The following is a 17,357-nucleotide window of genomic DNA, read 5'->3' as shown; positions in this document are numbered from 1 at the left end:
GATGGCAATGCTAGTGGCACTGTGCTGGGCAACTGTTGTCCAGTTACACTACAATTGCAGTTTCCTTCTCCAGGAAGAACACAGGCAGATGTCCTGCCTTGCTGACCGGTCTCATCATTAAATCACCATGAAGACAGCACAGGTGACTGCTCGGGGAGCCTATTCCACACCTCTCCCTTAGATAGCCAAGGGCTAGACTGTGACCCAGCATGGTGGAACTAGCCTGGCCTAGTGTGAAAGTCAAGAAGAGGAAAAAGTGTCGTAAAATGTCAAATAAGTAGGAAGTTTGTGTCCATGTCACTATAAGGAATGAAAAAGACTTAAGAGGGAGCTCCACTTCTCTGTCTTTCCCAGTTTTCTGCCTAGCAAAGGGCTTTGCTCTATATTGAGTAGCACAGAAAACATGGTAAGGGGTAGAGATGAAGGATGTATTTTGTTTTTTGAGATTTGGTCTATGTAGAACAGAGACCCACCTACTTCAGCCTCCTGAGTGCTGGGATTAAAGGCTAGTGCCGCCACCACTACCACCACCACTCGGCCACTGGTACTTTGTTTTTTTTTTTTTACAGAGGTCTCTAAAAGTTTTCTAAGGAATGTCACAGAACAGCACTTGAAAACTGCACACAGATGTGACCAATCTATGCACAAGTTGTTTCTAGTGTTTATGGGATGTTTTAAGGTTTTGAGTCAGAATCAAACCCAGACATGGCCTTATAGAGAACAACATGTAGCTTAATTTGCTTAACAACTGATTGGGTGGGGAGAGCAAGTCTATATAGAAAGATTGGTTACTTTGTTATCTTTAAGGACCAGTTAGATTTGAAGAGGCTGAGGACAGTTTTAAAAGGTCTCTGGGCAGTTACTGATCTGATTTAAGGGTCTGGCAAAATTTAGCTTCCAAAGGAGAGGCACTCCCAAAAATGTGATCCCACAGAAGGGAAGGTTTCAAATAGTCACCAGTAAGATTTAGTTGTAAGTCCTTTTTATTTTGAAATGAGGCTTCCAGCCAAGTGCTGGCATCATAGCACTGCACCACCACATCTGGTTTATATGATGCTGGGAATGGAACCCAAGTTTTGTGTATGCTAGACAAACACTGCCAACTGAACTATATCCCTAGCCTTGAAGTCATCTATGTGATGCTTGCCTCCCCTCTCTCCATATTTTTTGAGACCCTGACTGGTCTGGAAACTCTATGTAAACCAGGCTAGCCCTGAACTCAGAGGTCTGCTTGCCACTGCCTCCAAGTGCTGGGAAGTACCTTTCTGAGAGGGTGGAAGTTGGCTGCCTGTGGCCTTACCTTCTGTTTGTCAGTAAAACTTTTTGAACACAGCCATATCCTCATACATTGTAAAACAGACTGCTGGCTGGGCTATGACTCCTCAAGTATTCACAGGGAAAGTGACAATTCCTGTCATTAAGGGACCATCCAGAAAAACATCCTACAAAAATAGTCTGGGATGAGATTCAAAATAGTCCCATGACTAGAGATGACAGGGTGAGCAAGGGGCATGGTGGCATACCTGTTAGCCATAGTTTTAAGAGGCAAGGACAGAAGGATGGCCTCAATTTTGAGGACAGCCTAGGCTACAGAGTGAGTGTCTCAATTTTTATATATATAAGCATTCTGCCACAGCCTCCAACTGCTCTTCCTATCAGGACCTGGCTTCTCTGGCCTAACAAGGCAGTAGGAAGTAGGAGAAAGTTATCTCTATTCATCCTGGTTCTGCCTGCGCTAGAGGATGACTTCAGTTCCAGGCTGACCAGAAGGCCATGGGCGCCAGGAGAGCCCCCCAAAGACCAGCATGCAGTGAGTGTCCCCATTTTGGGGCGGGGAGGCAGGGTGGAGGCCACAGCTGCTCTGTTCCTGTCCAGGCCTGGGTCACCCTACCCCATCCTTTGGTGACAGTGAATTCAAGCCACTAGACTTCAGACTGAAAGCTGTGTAGTTAGGTCCCAGAGCCCCTCCCACCATCCCTGTCTCTAGGATCCCTGGGAGGCACTGCCTGCTGGGATATGGCCCAGCCCTCATGGCACTCTTCCTGTGGATTGGAAGCAAGCCACAGTGGGCAGGGGATCTCCAAAGACCATTTCCACCTAAAAGGCCCATAATGAAGCTGGGTTTCCCAAAGCCAGCAGCAGCTGACAGGTGTGTGGCTATTACACCAAATGTACACACTAGTGTCTGGAGTCCTGCGTTTGCTACTTCTGATTCCACCCTGCATGCCCCAAGACCTCAGCATAGCCAGGAAAGGACAGTCTATCCCAGAGGTACTCCAACGCTCGGCATTCCTCACTTAGGTTGAATGATACAGTTGGCACTAACATGGGAATCGGGAGCTCTAAGTATTTATACTTTTGAGATAGGGTCAGTGGTTAAGAGCACTGACTGCCCTTCCAGAGGTCATGAGTTCAATCCCCAGCAACCACATGGTGGCTCACAACCATCTATAATGGGATCTGATGCCCTCTTCTGGTGTGTCTGAAGACAGCAACAGTGTACTCGCATACAAATTCAAAGCTATGGCCCCTGTGTGCCAGGCCCTACCTTTACTCTTACCATGGCAACTTCAGGCTCTCTTATTGGTGCTGGATGGAATCCAAAAGCTGAGGAAGAGCACTAGCACCAGGTGCTGTCATTCTTACGTTCAGGACACCAAGGCAGGAGGACCATAGGGAGTTTGAGGCCAGCCTGGTAGACAACTGAAACACAGTGGCGCTCTCTGCAGGCAGACCTCTGAGTCCCAGGACAGCCAGGGCTACACAGAGAAACTGTGTCTCAGCCAAAAGAAACTCCAGGCTGGGAGGCAGCTGTTGCCCGTGTTCCCCTCCCAGGACTGTCAATTCCTCTGTAAGGTTGAGACCAAGTACTGTGCCAGAGTTCTGCTTGACCTAGGACCTCCAGCCTGCATGGCTTTGCACTTCTAGCCACTGTTTGGCCAAAGCCACAGAGCACACACATCCACCAACCACCACGCACTTAATGGGCTCTGGAGTTCCCCAGTCTGCTCTCTGTGATTTCCCGCCCTGGCTGTTCCCCTAACCCATATTCTCCCCAACCCTAATGAAAATCCCCCTGCATCCTGTTGCCTCACCTCATCAGTTTTGGGCGACCCTGATTTCATCTGCTCATGGCCTCCTGCAGGCCAGAGGCAGAAGCTTCTAGGGTCATTTCTTTGAGGTGTCAGTCCAGAGTCTGCTGCCCAGCAGTTCTTAAGACAAAAGCAGGAAGGACAGGGGCCACTTAGCTATCACCAACCAGTCCCCCTCCCCACCCCACCCCATGTTCCTGCAGCTGCAGCAACAGATTCTGGACCTGGCCAGGTGCTACATGCAGGCCCTGAGCTGGCTCCATTCCTGCCATTTTGTGCTGGACCATGTGACATTAGCAGGCCTATATGGGCTTTGAATGTGGAAGGCCCCAGGCTTGTGTGTGCCCATTTCATATAGGAGACAGGCCTGGAGAGATGGGGAGAGGTCTGGCCCAGGGATGGGCAGATCCAAGTCCAAAAAGCCTAGAGCACAGGTTTTACCATCAACAATGCCACCTGGACGGGTAGTCCCCACCCCCAGCTTCCCCAAAGCTATTTGGAGCAGGAGGAAGAAAAAATAGACTAAGTTACTTCCTCCTGTGATCCTCTTCCCATCACCTCCCCCAGCCTCTGACCCTAGCTCAGGAAAGCACTTTTAATTCCCCAGGGAGGTGAGTGGGCGGGGCTGGCTTCTTTTAAAGGGAGAATTGCAGAGGCTCTGCTCTGCTGTCCTGTCCAAGAGAGCTGGAGGTAGTGCTACTACATGGAGGGTGGTGGCAGTGACTGGACCCCAGAACCGAGGGCTCAAAAGCAGGAGGGGAGGGAGTTAGGCCAAATGTTGGAAGAATGGTCCCAGGCACTCTGAAGGATCAAGATTAGGTCTGGGGAAATGCGTGCCCAGAGAGGAAGGAGGGATACAGGCTGGGGATCCCTGACCCCACCACATTGACCCCCCACTTCTTCACTCAGACTGCAGCTGCCACTTGAGCCATGGCTGGGCTGGGTAAGTGAGAAATCAAGAGGGGGGTGTTGCTGGGATTAAAGCTGACTCCTGTACTCCTGTGCCTGTGCGCTGACCCTGTCCTTTTGCCAGCCCTGCATCTTGTCCTGGTGGCCACCCTCCTTGGTCTGGCAGTCTCTCTGCAATGGAGGGCAGCCTCCAACCTGAACCTTATCGAGAAGTGTATGGTGGACCATGATTATGAGCAGCTACTGAATGTGGTGACCTTGGGCCTCAATCGAACTTCGAAACCCCAGAAGGTGGTAGTGGTTGGTGCGGGCGTGGCTGGGCTGGTAGCGGCCAAGGTGCTCAGTGATGCAGGACACAAGGTGAGAAGTGCTGCCTGCAGTCTACAGGGACCTTTCCTGCTGTCGGTGGGGAGGGAGTGCTGGGTAGTGGAGGTAGAGAAGCTATTCTTTCTCAGAGCCCTCATTTCATTGATCCACTGCACTCCACTTACCCATCCTGGAGGGAAGGCCTACTTCCTCTTCTTTTTTTTTTTTTTTTTTTTTTTTTTTTTTTTTTTTTTCGGAGCTGGGGACCAACCCAGGGCCTTGCGCTCGCTAGGCAAGTGCTCTACCACTGAGCTAAATCTCCAACCCCTTACTTCCTCTTCTTAATGATGTAATTGTCAAGAATCAAGATGGGGATTTGGGGTGAGGGGGCTGGGAAATCCTCAAGGGGAAGTATCCTCTCACCAAACCTCAGGAATGAGAATGGGCCAGCCCCAAGTCTTCTGTACAAACTAGGAAATCTCTCTACTCCTACAGTTGGGAAGTCCCTTTACAGTCCGTCTGGTAGTCTTCCTGCTACAGTCTTGAAACCTTACTTTCTGTTATCCTAGAAGCCCCTCTACCCCGAAGAAAGGCCCTCCGAATCTAGGTGTGATTTACTATAGGGGGCAAGACAGGCAGGGGCTAGTGTGAATGTAGTGAGGGAGCTGAGTTCTCTGTTTGCCCCTCATCTTTAGGTCACCATCCTGGAGGCAAGTAACAGGATTGGGGGCCGTATCTTCACTTTCCGGGATGAGAAGACAGGCTGGATAGGGGAGCTCGGGGCCATGCGAATGCCCAGCTCCCACAGGTGAGGTCCCACCCACCCAGGCAGCAGAGCTCCACCTCTGCACCAAGGTTTAGCCAGAGCCCAGTTCCATACCCACCCCCATATTCCACCAACTCCCATCCCAGATTCAGACTCAGCCAATCCCAGCCTCTTTCTTGGTCTGAGCTCAACCAGAAGCCAGCTCTATCCCTAGTCCAGGCACCAGTATCTTTGTTTTGAGATGCTGCTTATGGAACCTTGAGCTTCAAGCTACACCTCCAACTCATCTCCAGTGTCACCCATACTCCCACCCAGTCAAAAGTTGGGTCTAGACCTCACTGCCCACTCACATCCCTCAGTATGGTCTTCAGAAGTGATCACTGGCCTCCTGATCAGTGCCCTAGCCTGCAGGCTGCCTGAGCTCTGCTCCTATTCCACCCCAGCTCCTGAGCCAGCTCTCGGGTCCCCAGTAAGTAGTTTTCATGCTCATCTCCAGTGGCCCCTCCCATGGTGCCAAGCCAGGCCCCTCTCAGGCAGCCTCCTACTTCCAGGATCTTGCACCAGCTCTGCAGGAGCCTGGGCCTCAACCTGACTCAGTTCACACAGTATGATGAGAACGCATGGACAGAGGTGAATGGTGTGAAGCTGCGAAACTATGTGGTGGAGAAGATGCCAGAGAAGCTGGGCTACGACCTGAACCACAGAGAAAGGGGCCATTCCCCGGAGGACATCTACCAGATGGCACTCAACAAGGTGGCCACTAGCTTTCCTGCTGAGCTCAGTCCTGCCCCTAAAAGTCTTGTCTCGAATACTATCCTGTTACGATCTATTTCACATGTCTGCTGATGGCTGCTAGTGTTTTCTACATCCTTCCAGCTCACCCACTACTGTAGCTCCTGGCACGCCCAGGACCCTCCAGCAACAGTGCTACTCTGTGTCCCCATCAGGTTGCCTCAGACAATGCTGTCAAACATCACCCTTTTTTCCTGTCCCAAAAGGATCTTTCCACCCAGATGACCCTGCCCATGACTCCATGTAGCTTCCCAGTGCCTCTCAGGCTCATGGGCCAGACCTACCAAATAGCTTGCCCTCCCTTTAGTCCACTTGGTGATCCAGGCATACATACCCTCTGCTCTGGAACCCAACCTTCCTCATCCATCACCCCTAAGTCTGTATCCTCCATGTCTCTGCCTACCCATGACAAGGAGGCCAGGGTAAAGAGGCTGGAGGCCATGTTTGGAAGGAGCTCAAAGATCACTAAATGCCAGGGAGGAGAGCCTGCATGCAGTGGAGAGGGGCCCTGCTCTCCACACTTTAGAACTACCAACTGCCTTGTGCAAGAAAGGCTGATGGAGGCCACTGGTCCTTGTGGGCCAGAGGGTAGGTGTGGTGCTCTAGTGCTTCCTCCTGGGGCTGGGGAGCTAAGGAAAGCTGTGGGTGAAAGGGGGGCACTGCAGAGTAGGCTTTGCTAGTAGACACACCCTCTTGGGGTGTTGAGGCCCTCACCTACCTATGCCCACAACAGTCTAGACACAATTACTCCATCTCTACTGGCCCGCACAAAAACACATTGACTGGGTGGGCAAACAGAAGTCCAGTATTTGGAGGACTCCCAGCTTCAGAGGAGGAGCATGCATCATGAGCCAATGGCTGGGACTTGGAATGAGGTGAATTGCTGTGTCCCTGCTGCAGCCAGGGTTCTCTGATTGTCCCCACAGGCCATCAAAGACGTCAAGGTCTTGGGCTGCAAGAAAGCCATGAATATGTTCAGCGAGCATACGCTCCTGGTGAGTGAGGCAAGGAGGTTTCCCTTTCCTGTCACAAGAGATAGTTGTGATGCAGGAAGGAAGGGTCTGATGAGTGCCCCTACCCACTGCATAGGAATACCTCCTCAAGGAGGGCAACCTGTCCCAGCCGGCCGTGCAGCTCCTGGGAGATGTGATGTCCAAGGAAGGCTTTTTCTACCTCAGCCTTGCAGAAGCATTTCGCGCGCACGCCTGCCTGAGTGACCGACTCCGGTGAGGGCACAACTGATAGGGCAAGCCACAAGGCGGGGCATCCTGGGAGAGGCAGGGCCAGAGGGGGCAGGGCCTTAAGAGCTGTGTTTCGACTGTGGTCAGTGTGCCCGCCCTTCTTTGCCCGTTCTGTAGGTACAGCCGCATCGTGGGTGGCTGGGACCTGCTTCCGCGAGCGCTCCTGAGCTCGCTGTCAGGGACGGTGCTGCTGAATGCGCCAGTGGTGTCGATCTCTCAGGGGAGGCACGAGGTGCATGTGCACTTCACCACCTCACTACAGTCTCACAGCTTGGAGGTGATGACCGCAGACGTGGTGCTGCTGACTGCCAGTGGGCCTGCTCTGCAGCGCATCTCCTTCTCGCCGCCTCTGACTCGCAAGAGGCAGGAGGCACTGCGCGCACTTCACTACGTGGCAGCCAGCAAGGTTTTTCTGAGTTTCCATCGGCCTTTCTGGCACGAGGAGCACATCATGGGCGGCCACTCCAACACTGACCGCCCATCGCGCCTCATATTCTATCCGGCACCGGGCGAGGGCTCACTGCTTCTGGCCTCCTATACGTGGTCGGACGCTGCAGCCCCCTTCGCTGGACTGAGCACCGAACAGACCCTGCATTTGGTGCTCAAGGACCTGGAGGCCCTCCACGGGCCTGTGGTGTACCGGCTGTGGGACGGCAGGGGTGTGGTCAAGCGCTGGGCGGAGGACCCATATAGCCAGGGAGGCTTCGTGGTGCAGCCGCCATTGTTTGGGCAAGGGACCGAGGACTATGACTGGTCAGTCCCCTATGGCCGCATTTACTTCGCAGGCGAGCATACAGCTCTCCCGCATGGCTGGGTAGAGACTGCTGTCAAGTCTGGGTTGCGGGCCGCGCTGAGGATCAATAGTAACTATGGGTATGGGATGGTCGACCTCGAGATGCTGGATCATGCACTCGCAGAGGCCAGCTTTGCGGAGCAGTATCTGGAAGGGGACCAGCCAGAGGAGCAGCAGGCACAGGAAGAAGTCAACCCCGACCGGCAGGATCTCTCGCAGAAGCACTTGTTGGTGGAAACCGGCCCAGACGGGCAGCAACACGTGTTCGTAGAGAACATACCTGAGCCGCTGGAACACGTGTTCATGAAGACTAACCCCCAGGAGAAGGGGCACAAGCACCAGATTATATATCCCTCAGAGCACGGACATGTGCATGGGGAAGTCATCCCCGAAGGGCCTGGGTATGTACACAGGAAACACGGGCATGTGGGATCTGGCACTCAGCAGCATATGAACGGAGAGGTGGACCACTCGTAATTGCAAAGGGGAAGTGGGCACCCAGCTCCTAACCCAGCCCTTTTCAGGGTAGACAGACCGCCTACAGTAATAGCCCACAATAAAGTTATTTTTGTTAAACCAGAGGCTCACTTCCCTCCTCACTGCTCTGGTTTCCTGAATATAGCTGCCCTGAATGGGGGACAGTTGGGTGAAGGAACACTACACTATGGTCAAGAGGAGATCAGAAGCCATTGGAGGTTGGGGTGCTGACAGATCCTGACTAAAAAAACCAGCAGCCTCGAGGCCAGCCTAAGCTATGGGCAAGATCGAAAAGCAAAGCGTCCTGATGCCAGTGCAGTCAAACGAGAACGGTTTATTGCCTCAATTTGGCAGCAGCTGGTGGGCGGGCACTGAGGAATCCCGTACCTCTAGGAGGACCTTCCTCCATTTCATTGGCCGGCTCAGGGTCTCCCTCTGCTCTAGGCTTCGGACATGGAGCTCAGAACCTGTCAATCTTCAGGAACCCGGTCTGAGGAACTGGGCTAGGAGTCAAGCGCCATCTTCATCCTCAGGCAGAATCTCCAGACTGCTGTCAGGCTGCGGGGCCACTTCCTCAGGCGGCAGCGGGGGCATCGGGGCCCGAGTGGGTGACAAGGGCATTGGGGATACCGGAGGAGATGGGCTACTCGGCTCTTCTGGCTGTGCCAGTCCCAGGATCTCCTGCACGTTGTGTGGCAGCTCCTGTGGGGGAAGGGGTGGTCCAAGAGGCTGGTTCACGGGTGAAGGTAGAGTCAATAGGTGTGAGAGGAGGAGGAGGAAAGCCTGGCTGCAGAGCCATGGGGTTTAATCAGGCAAAAACTAAAGACTCACTGGGCAGGCCGTCAGCTGCCTGTACAGAGCCTCTGCCCGTGTCAGCACATCCTCCACGCTCAGCTTCATGGTCAGTTCATTGATGTGCTGTGGGAAGGGGAAGTTCAGGTCCATGCCTGCACTGTGGTGATGGACAGAAGCAGACTGGTGCTGGGGGTATAGGGCCCAGCTAGAGGAGGCCCTCAGGATTCCCTGGCCTGCCACAATCTTCCATAGCATTCCCCGCTAGCACAACAGGAAGAGCCCTCCCTGGGTAGTAGCCCTCCTCTACCTCACTGCTCTGTAGGTACAGGTCTAGTAACCTGGAGGGGAAGAAGACAGAGTTCCAACCCCATGCAAACAAAATGATCAGTCAATCCCACGGCTAGCACCACACGTTGCAGGTGGATTCCACGTCTAACCCTGAGGAGAAGGTGGGAAGTACCCTTACCTTAAGGATCTCGTTGGAGCCAAAGCCAGACAGCATCAGGGTGTCCCGTTCCATGTCCAAGATGGCACAGGCCACCAGCAGGTGCAGATTGGGGCCAGGAAGCCCAGTCCACAGCACCTGGGGTGTTGGAAGGAACCCCTGAAGCCCCATCCTGACCTGCCCATCCACCTTCAACCTCCCAGCCTTTCCAGCAGCCCTCTCACCCCTACTGGCTGCCTACCTCCCACAGCCGAAGGACGTCAGGAAAGGGGAATTCCCTCTTGAACCAGATGAGCAGCCACCGGAAGCAGAAGCACAGCGAGCCCGAGTCCTGAGAATCTAGAAGAGAACCGCGGGCAGTCAGCCTTGCCCACAGCTAGTGATCGAGTTACAGCCATCACAGTGTGCTGAGCAGTGGGATAGGCAGCTGACAGGCATGACAATACACATGAATTCCCCTGCTGCTGTGTGCAGTTCCACCATTCACTCCCTACCAACTGAGCTGCAGTCCCTTCAGCATTTCTATTACACAAGCAACAAGGAACCCAGTGAGAATGCAGTGGCCCTAGCTGAGGGTTTAGAGAAACCTCACCTGGCCCACAGTGGGCGGACAGGCTCCCCCATCCCCTAGGCTTTGAATGCCAAGTTTCTCAGGATGTTATTCTCATTCAGATGGTCTCACACAGGACCTACCCAGGAAATCACAGAGTGGCTGATCCAGCACCCGCAGAAGCAGCAGGAGCTGCCCAAGCTGCCGCTTCATAGTCTCCTGACTCTCTTCAAAGTTCCCATGCTGCAGAAAGCAGGAGGTAAATGTGAGGGCGGAGTGCAGGCCGGACACCTTAGTGGCTGTCCCCGCCCACTCCCTCACTCCCAGCCTGCACCTCACCACAAGTTCCATGAAGCCACAGAAACACCAGAAGGCATCTACTTCATTCTGAACAACGAAGAGGATCGGGGACAGGAGGTCACTCATGCCCTGAACATAGCCTGAGGAAACAAACACAGGGTCAGCTGCAACACCTTGAGCACCGAGAGCACTCGCCCCGCTTCCCATCAGTGCAGTGCTTACCCAAGTCGAAGTGGTACATGCAGTAGGTAAGAAGGATGTCGTTGAGCAGGCCCAGCCCTGGGTTCTCAGGCCCTTCATAGAACTTGTTAGTCCTGTCAGTGCGACTTACATCTCTCTCTGTGGGAGTCCAACGTAGTAGGAACTTGAGAAAGGTCAGTAGGCCTTCCTAGCTAGTCGGAGGTAGCATGCTATTTCCCTGTGGGCTGGCCGTCCTCACCTGCAGGGCTCATGCTAGGGTGAGGATGGGGCTTCCCTAGAACCTATTACTGCCACCCCCACCATGAGACTCTAGTTATGCCCTCTGCAATGAAGGAAATAGAGGCACTGAGAGGTAAAGCCACCTAATCTCCCAGTGAGAGCTGACCAAGCCCCAGGACCTCTTCCCCTGCCCTGCCCACTGCAGCTCACCCCTGCCACCCCAACTCTCACCACGAGCTTCCTGACCCACCCACCAATGAGGCTTCGGTAGCCATGAAGCAGTGAATTCCTCCGCTCCTGCTCAGCGCTCACAGACTTCCACTGCAGCTTCATTCGGAAGTACTCATCCCTGAGTGGGAAGGGACACGGAAGCTATGGCCCTGGCTACCACAGCACCCAGGGGATACCTGGAAAACACCTGCCCACACCATCACTCCCCGTGCCCTGTTCTGCCCACATAGGCCACCTGCTCTGTCTCTCCCTTTCTTCACTCCCTTGATGTTTCTCTCCACAGAACACCCTGTGGGCTTCTGGTAATGTCACCACCCCTCTCTCTGTTGGAAAAGCATGTAAAGGAGCATAAGGCACCTCAAGGTCCTCACAAGGCACCAGACACAGCAGATGCATGGCACCCACAGGAAGGAGCTGACAGCCACTGCAAGGCTGTAAGAACTACAACAATCCAGCACTGGAGTGAGGGGGACACCTGATCAAGAGGCAGCCACACGGGGGATGAGGCTGTTCCCTACATATAGCATCTCCAAACCAGCATTTGAAAAAAAAAAGTCCCAGTACATCTCACACTAGTCCTACAAAACAGTAGGGGGCTGGTACTGGCTGCAGGACTCCATCGTGAAGACTGGGAGAGGGCAGAGATGTCCAAAGGATGTGGGAGCCACACGTTCTCACTCACGTTTTCTTCCGCACATGGGCTTTGTGTTCCTCAGCTGAACTCTCCCAGCTAAGGTACCCCAGAAGGAACTTCCAAGCCTCCCGCCGAAGGCCAGGGCTGAGACCCTGGGGATGCAATGGAGCAACAGGTCAAAGGGCTTCCTCCTAGCTATCCGTCAACCCATGCTAGCCTACACCCACTGACACTCACCCCTGAGAAGATCCGACTTTTCAACTCAGGGACATTTTGCAGGCGACCCTCAGGACCCACGTGGCGGTTCCATTCTTCCTCTGTGACTGGAGGAGCACGTTCCACTGTGGGACGCTGGCCCAGTTCCACCTGCAGGACACACGGCGGGTGAGTCCTCGGTCCCCCTGGGCGACAGAGGAATGCTAAAGACCAAGGGTAGATAACCACCATCTTCCCTGGCCAGCAGGAAGCTTCCAGGACAGGTGCCCGAGAGCCACAGCCAGGCCTGAGGCAAGAGCATATATATATGATCACACAGTATAAGGCCAGGTGGGGACTGAGACATCCAGTCCAGGAGACCAGGAGACCACAACTGGCTGGGAAACGAGTTCAGTAGGGAGTGCTGCTCTGGATTACCAGTGCAGGGGCTGAGGATGTGATGTGGCTCAGCGGCAGGGCATCCGTCGAGCATGCAAGAGCCTCTGGGTCGGACATCTTCAGCGAGGACAAACATCCACCAGGCACACCAGGCAGCTGGCCCAGCACATACAAGTGACTTCTGTTTTGGAGTTTTTGGTTTTGGAAACAGGGTTTCTCTGTGTAGCCCTGGCTGTCCTGGAACTCACTCTGTAGACCAGGCCGGCCTCGAACTCACAGAGATCCACATGCCTCTGCCTCACAAGTGCTGGGATTAAAGGATGCACCACCTCGGCCCTGTGTGAAGTCACTTCTTAAGCAGCTCCAGATAATGTTTCCATGTTACCAAGGAGAAAACTGAGGCCTTGAAGCCTGTGTAACACAATAGAAAGTTCCAAACAGGGTCACTTGACACTCACGCAAGAGATGACCTCAAAGCCAGGCTCTGGCTCATCATCTGGCAGCGGGGGTAGGTCAGGGGAAGAGGCGCCCTCAGGGTGCGGCTGCAGGGCTCCCCGGAAGAAGTTGGTCACTCGAGAGAAGCTACTGAAGGTGGTAGAGTAGGGATCCTGAAGGAAGCGCTGGGGACAGGCAACAGGTATCAGAGTTGTTCCTCTGCAGCTCACCCATCACACCCACGCATGCCCTCATCTGGTCCAGGAACACTCACAGACACCACGTTGGAGCTGTCCTGGTCAAAGAGTTGCAGATGGTGGAAGGAGTCGGAGAGGGCAGAGGGGTCCTGGGGGAAGACCAAGTAGAGGCGGGAGTCCTGTGGAGAGCTGGGGGGAAGGTGGCACACAGGTGGCTACGGGTGAAGGGCCCCGATGTACTAGGCTAGCCTGGCCATGCTTACTCCAGGTGCTGCAGTCCCTTCCCTGATCACAGAAATGTTACTGCATGAAAAGGCCCCGGACCAGAGCTGGACCTTGGAGGCCAACGAGGCCTTTACACTTCTGGGCCAGGTTGACTGACTCAGGGAGGTGCCAATGAGTGGCTTTGTGAGGATGAAAAGACGCTCCTGTGTACCAGGAGCCTACTACTGAAGTCCTATAAAGATGGGCCAGGTCCTCCCCGTCTGCCCTCACTTTCAGTCTCATGTGGCCCACACTGACCTTGAAAACCCTCCCGTCACAGCCCTCCAAGCACTGGACTGCAAAGGGCTGTGCCTGGATCTGCTTAGCGACTTCTGACTAGAACTGTGCTTTCACCGTTGTCTGGAGACTCCAGCCCAGTTGTGGAAGAGCATGCTGGCTCACAGGTCCAGCTCGGGCAGAAGCTTACCTGGCCAACAGCAGGTAGCGGCTAAGGACTCGGAGCAGGGCTCGGGTACCCCCTCTGTGGAAGTGCAAGGCAGGCAGGGAGCCTCCAGCCTGGGTCACCAGAACCAGGTAGGCCCAGCTGAGGCCTGGCTTGGATCTGCGGATGGACTTGAGCTCCCCTAGGCTCACAGAGAAGGCCCAGGAGCTCCGGGGGGAACTGGGCTCTGCACCTGGGGGAAAGCAAAGAGCTGTTGGTTCAATGAGAGAGGGGAAGGGTGTGCAGGTCAACTCAGTGTGCTTTCTCAACAGCCCTGTCTTCTGAAGCCTTGCAGGAAGCTACCCTCCTCCAGCCTCTGAGGATTCTTGGCTACTTAGAATTACCTTAGAAGTAAAACTGCCTAAGATTGGAAAGAAGCCGGGTGGGCCATGTGTCCTTTCCAGAATGTTACAGAACCTTCTGTTTGAAGACTATATTCCTCTGCTTGGCATTCAAAGGTAAATTTGCCCCTAGTCCTCTGGCTGTCTCACCTCTAGTGCCCTCTTTGCTCCAAGTCCCTACTTGAACCACAATAAAAGGTTTTAGAAGCTGAGCATGGTGACCCACACCCTTTAAGCCCAGTACTTGGCAGGAAGAGGCAGGCAGGTTTCTGAATTCAAGGCCAGCTAAGGCTACTAAGTGAGACTACAGAGTGAGACCATGGCTTTTAAAAAAGAAAAAAGAAAGAAATTTCCCTGTGGTTAGCTGCTTGTCAGCCCTTCTACAACCCACAAACCTGGAAACCTTTAGGAAGATAACTCATTAGAAACACCCAGAGGCAAGTCATTCTTTCCTAGGTCAGAAAGGAAGCATCTAGAAGCCACCTTGACTATGGGCAAGAAAGCCATTGGAACCATGAACATGAAGGGCAAAATGTGGTCCCCTAGACCACCATGGAACAGTTCCACCTACCTCTCCTGGGCTCTGCCAGGTGGGGCCGTGGCCGCACTGTGCTAATGACAGCCCAGTCAGGTTCATAGCCTGGGTCAAAGGTAGGTTCCTCCTCTGAGGTGCTGGGCTCACCTCCACTTGGGTCCTTGGGAGAAGAAATAGTGAAATGAAGAGCTGTGCTCCCTGGAGTTTTCAGTTTGCAGCCTGCAAGCCCCAGTGAGAAAGCAGGCTTCAGAACAAGGAGGGCTGAAGAGTCAGCTCAGCGGCTAAGAGCACCCGACTGCTCTTCTAGAGGTCATGAGTTCAATTCCCAGCAGCCACATGGTGGCTCACAACCATCTGTAATGGGATCTGATGCCCTCTTCTGGTGTGTCTGAAGACAGTGACTGTGAACTCACATACATAAAATAATAAAGTAAATCTTAAAAAAATAAAAGAAGGGGCTGGGGATTTAGCTCAGCGGTAGAGCGCTTACCTAGGAAGCACAAGGCCCTGGGTTCGGTCCCCAGCTCCGAAAAAAAAAAAGAACCAAAAAAAAAAAAAAAATAAATAAAAAAAAATAAAAAATAGAAGAAGAAGAAGAAGAAGAAGAAGAAGAAGAAGAAGAAGAAGAAGAAGAAGAAGAAGAAGAAGAAGAAGAATAAGAAGAAGAAAAAGAACAACAACAGAAGGAGGGAAAGAGGCAGGAGGGGCAGGAGGCTTGCGCAGCATCAGCCATGGTGGCTGACAGAGAGCCAGGCTGGAACCCTACACTCAAGGGTTCAGGAGGCAACTGCTACACAGTTAACTGCTCAGAGACCACCTGCGGTCACAAAACCAATAAATGGTCAGTGCTGACTTCAGTGAAAAGGGACAGACTTACACCCCTGCTCTCAGCCCTTTTTGTGTTCATGTCAAAGTTCCTTTGTGTCTTTGTGACTTTTCACCGTGAGTGAAGAGCTTAAAGTGGTGGCCACTGTCATTGTGACTAGCTTTGAGTCTGCAGGGGGCGCTGATGATGGACAGAAAGGAGATACTGTTGAGCAGGGCCAGACAGACAGTGTAAGACGGATGACCTGAGTTCAGGCCACAGAACCCACAAGGAAAAATGAATGATACCTCCAAGTGTCACGAGTCACACATGAATAAGCAAATAATTCAAATAAGGGGGTTGGGGATTTAGCTCAGTGGTAGATCGCTTGCCTAGGAAGCGCAAGGCCCTGGGTTCGGTCCCCAGCTCAGGAAAAAACAAAAAAGAAAGGGGTTGGGATTTAGCTCAGTGGTAGAGCGCTTGCCTAGGAAGCGCAAGGCCCTGTTCGGTCCCCAGCTCCAAAAAAAGATCCAAGAAAAAAAAAAAAAAGAAAAAAAGAAAAAAAAAAAAACTGAACAAATAAGGCCGGAAAGATAGTTTACTGGTGAACAAGGCTTGCTGGACAATTGCAGAGACCAGAGTTCAGATCCCACGTGACATCCTAAGCTCCAGCATGTGTCTGCTGTCTTCTGCAGGCTTTCACGGGTAGTGTGCACACACACTCATACTCACACCACCTCCATCTACCCCCATACAAACTCAAACTCTGGGCTTAGAGAGATGGCTCAGCACTTGCTGCCAAAACCGACAACCCGAGTTCAATCCCTAGGGCCCACTCGGTGGAAGGAGAACCTGCTTCCACAGGTTATCCTCTGATCTGCACACACCCACACCACGGCATGTGAATGCACATACACAGTAAATAAGTGTAATAAATAAACATAGAGCAAACAGTTGATACCTCAGACCAGAACTAGGCCACACCCCTTAAGAAATGGGAACCCAGTCTTTCATCCAGCAGGGCCCAATTAGCATTAGATAATTTCACAAAGCAAACAGGCTCACAGGTCCCAGAGTACTGCCTGCCCTCCACTAGAATGAGGAAGAGGAGAGAGGTGCCTACCTTCTTAGAGAAGAAGATCTGCGTTGGGTCGCCAGCTTCCTCCACCGGAGCCCAGTGCAGGAGGACATCGTTGTCCTGAGGGACATGGAGAAGACTTAGTAGAGTCACGCGAAAGCCCCTCAACCCTCAGTTCGAAGTTCCCACACATGCCACCTCCATCCCGGCCCACCTTCTCCACCACTCGTAAGACGCCCGCGATAAGTGAGTCCGGATCCTGGTGCTTCCGAGCGCTGGTGTGCAGGTACACGCCTCCCTTTTCAAACACCACCTGGTGAAAGCCAATGGTCTAGAGAGGTGTTTCCCCCAGGGGCGGGGTCTAGAGGCCTAGACTGACAAGCTAAAATGGGGCGTGGCAAGCTTACAGCCCCGCCTCCCGCTCTGGATGGGCGTGCGTTTTCTCGAGGGGCGGAGCTAAGGTAGAATCTCCCTAAGGACTGTAGCGAGTGACAGCATCTTTACCAGAAAATGGTGCTTGATAAGTTGACTCTGCCTAGTCCCTGCACAGCGGAAGGTGGAAGCCGACCACCAGTGGGGGGCGTCTCCTATAGACAAGCGAGGGAATGATTTCCAAAGTCTTACCCTGTAGCTGGATCCTTCCATTGCCGCCGAGGATGTTCCACTGCCCCGATCTCCTCCTTTTCCGGGTCAACTTGGTGTCACATCCGGAAAACAACACTCCCTTTCAGGCCAGATAGTGGTAGCGTCCCTAAAGTTGTAAAGCTGCAGTGGGTGAAACCATTTGTTTGGAAAGGGTAATTGAAACCCTAAGATTTAGGTCACGTGGTGTAGACCACAAAGTTGGCAAGGGTCAGCGGGACAGCGCAGGCGCAGTACGCCACTCTCGACACGAAGTAAACAAGTAGGCGGACC

General features: G+C 53.3%; 2 protein-coding genes across 2 annotated transcripts; one reads left to right on the top strand and one right to left on the bottom strand.

Annotated features, from left to right (window-relative positions):
* The first annotated feature begins 3,733 nt into the window (after positions 1-3,733).
* Positions 3,734-8,475, top strand: Il4i1 (interleukin 4 induced 1). Its single transcript, XM_032893715.1, has 7 exons — positions 3,734-4,035; positions 4,126-4,361; positions 5,003-5,115; positions 5,625-5,826; positions 6,792-6,860; positions 6,955-7,091; positions 7,224-8,475. Exons 1-7 carry the CDS (start codon positions 4,023-4,025, stop codon positions 8,374-8,376), a joined length of 1,923 nt encoding a protein of 640 aa, XP_032749606.1. The 5' UTR covers positions 3,734-4,022; the 3' UTR covers positions 8,377-8,475.
* Positions 8,476-8,690: 215 nt separating this feature from the next.
* Positions 8,691-17,350, bottom strand: Tbc1d17 (TBC1 domain family member 17). The gene is made up of 17 exons (XM_032893716.1): positions 17,067-17,350; positions 16,657-16,755; positions 16,488-16,562; positions 14,596-14,719; positions 13,669-13,876; positions 13,055-13,166; positions 12,804-12,965; positions 11,989-12,117; positions 11,800-11,903; positions 11,141-11,235; positions 10,689-10,805; positions 10,506-10,606; positions 10,310-10,409; positions 9,858-9,955; positions 9,638-9,754; positions 9,208-9,294; positions 8,691-9,078 (listed from the first exon to the last, which is right to left on the bottom strand). Exons 1-17 carry the CDS (start codon positions 17,085-17,087, stop codon positions 8,887-8,889), a joined length of 1,941 nt encoding a protein of 646 aa, XP_032749607.1. The 5' UTR covers positions 17,088-17,350; the 3' UTR covers positions 8,691-8,886.
* Positions 17,351-17,357: the final 7 nt, after the last annotated feature.

This window comes from Rattus rattus, chromosome 2 (genome assembly GCF_011064425.1).
Source record: "Rattus rattus isolate New Zealand chromosome 2, Rrattus_CSIRO_v1, whole genome shotgun sequence".
Lineage (NCBI taxonomy): Eukaryota > Metazoa > Chordata > Mammalia > Rodentia > Muridae > Rattus > Rattus rattus.
The sequence above is the reverse complement of the archived record's forward strand: the minus strand, read 5'-3'. Positions and strand labels throughout refer to the sequence as shown.

Bases quoted from the DNA above. Each gene is read 5' to 3' on its own strand.
- Tbc1d17 (XM_032893716.1), bottom strand. From the start codon at position 17,087: ATGGAAGGATCCAGCTACAGG. The intron at 9,295-9,637 runs GTAAGGGTACTT...CCCTTCCCACAG, and splicing joins GCTCCAACGAGATCCTTAAG to CACATCAATGAACTGACCAT. The intron at 9,079-9,207 runs GTGAGTCTTTAG...CTTCCCCCACAG, and splicing joins GGCAGCTGACGGCCTGCCCA to GAGCTGCCACACAACGTGCA.
- Il4i1 (XM_032893715.1), top strand. The intron at 6,861-6,954 runs GTGAGTGAGGCA...CCCACTGCATAG, and splicing joins TCAGCGAGCATACGCTCCTG to GAATACCTCCTCAAGGAGGG. The intron at 7,092-7,223 runs GTGAGGGCACAA...CCCGTTCTGTAG, and splicing joins TGCCTGAGTGACCGACTCCG to GTACAGCCGCATCGTGGGTG.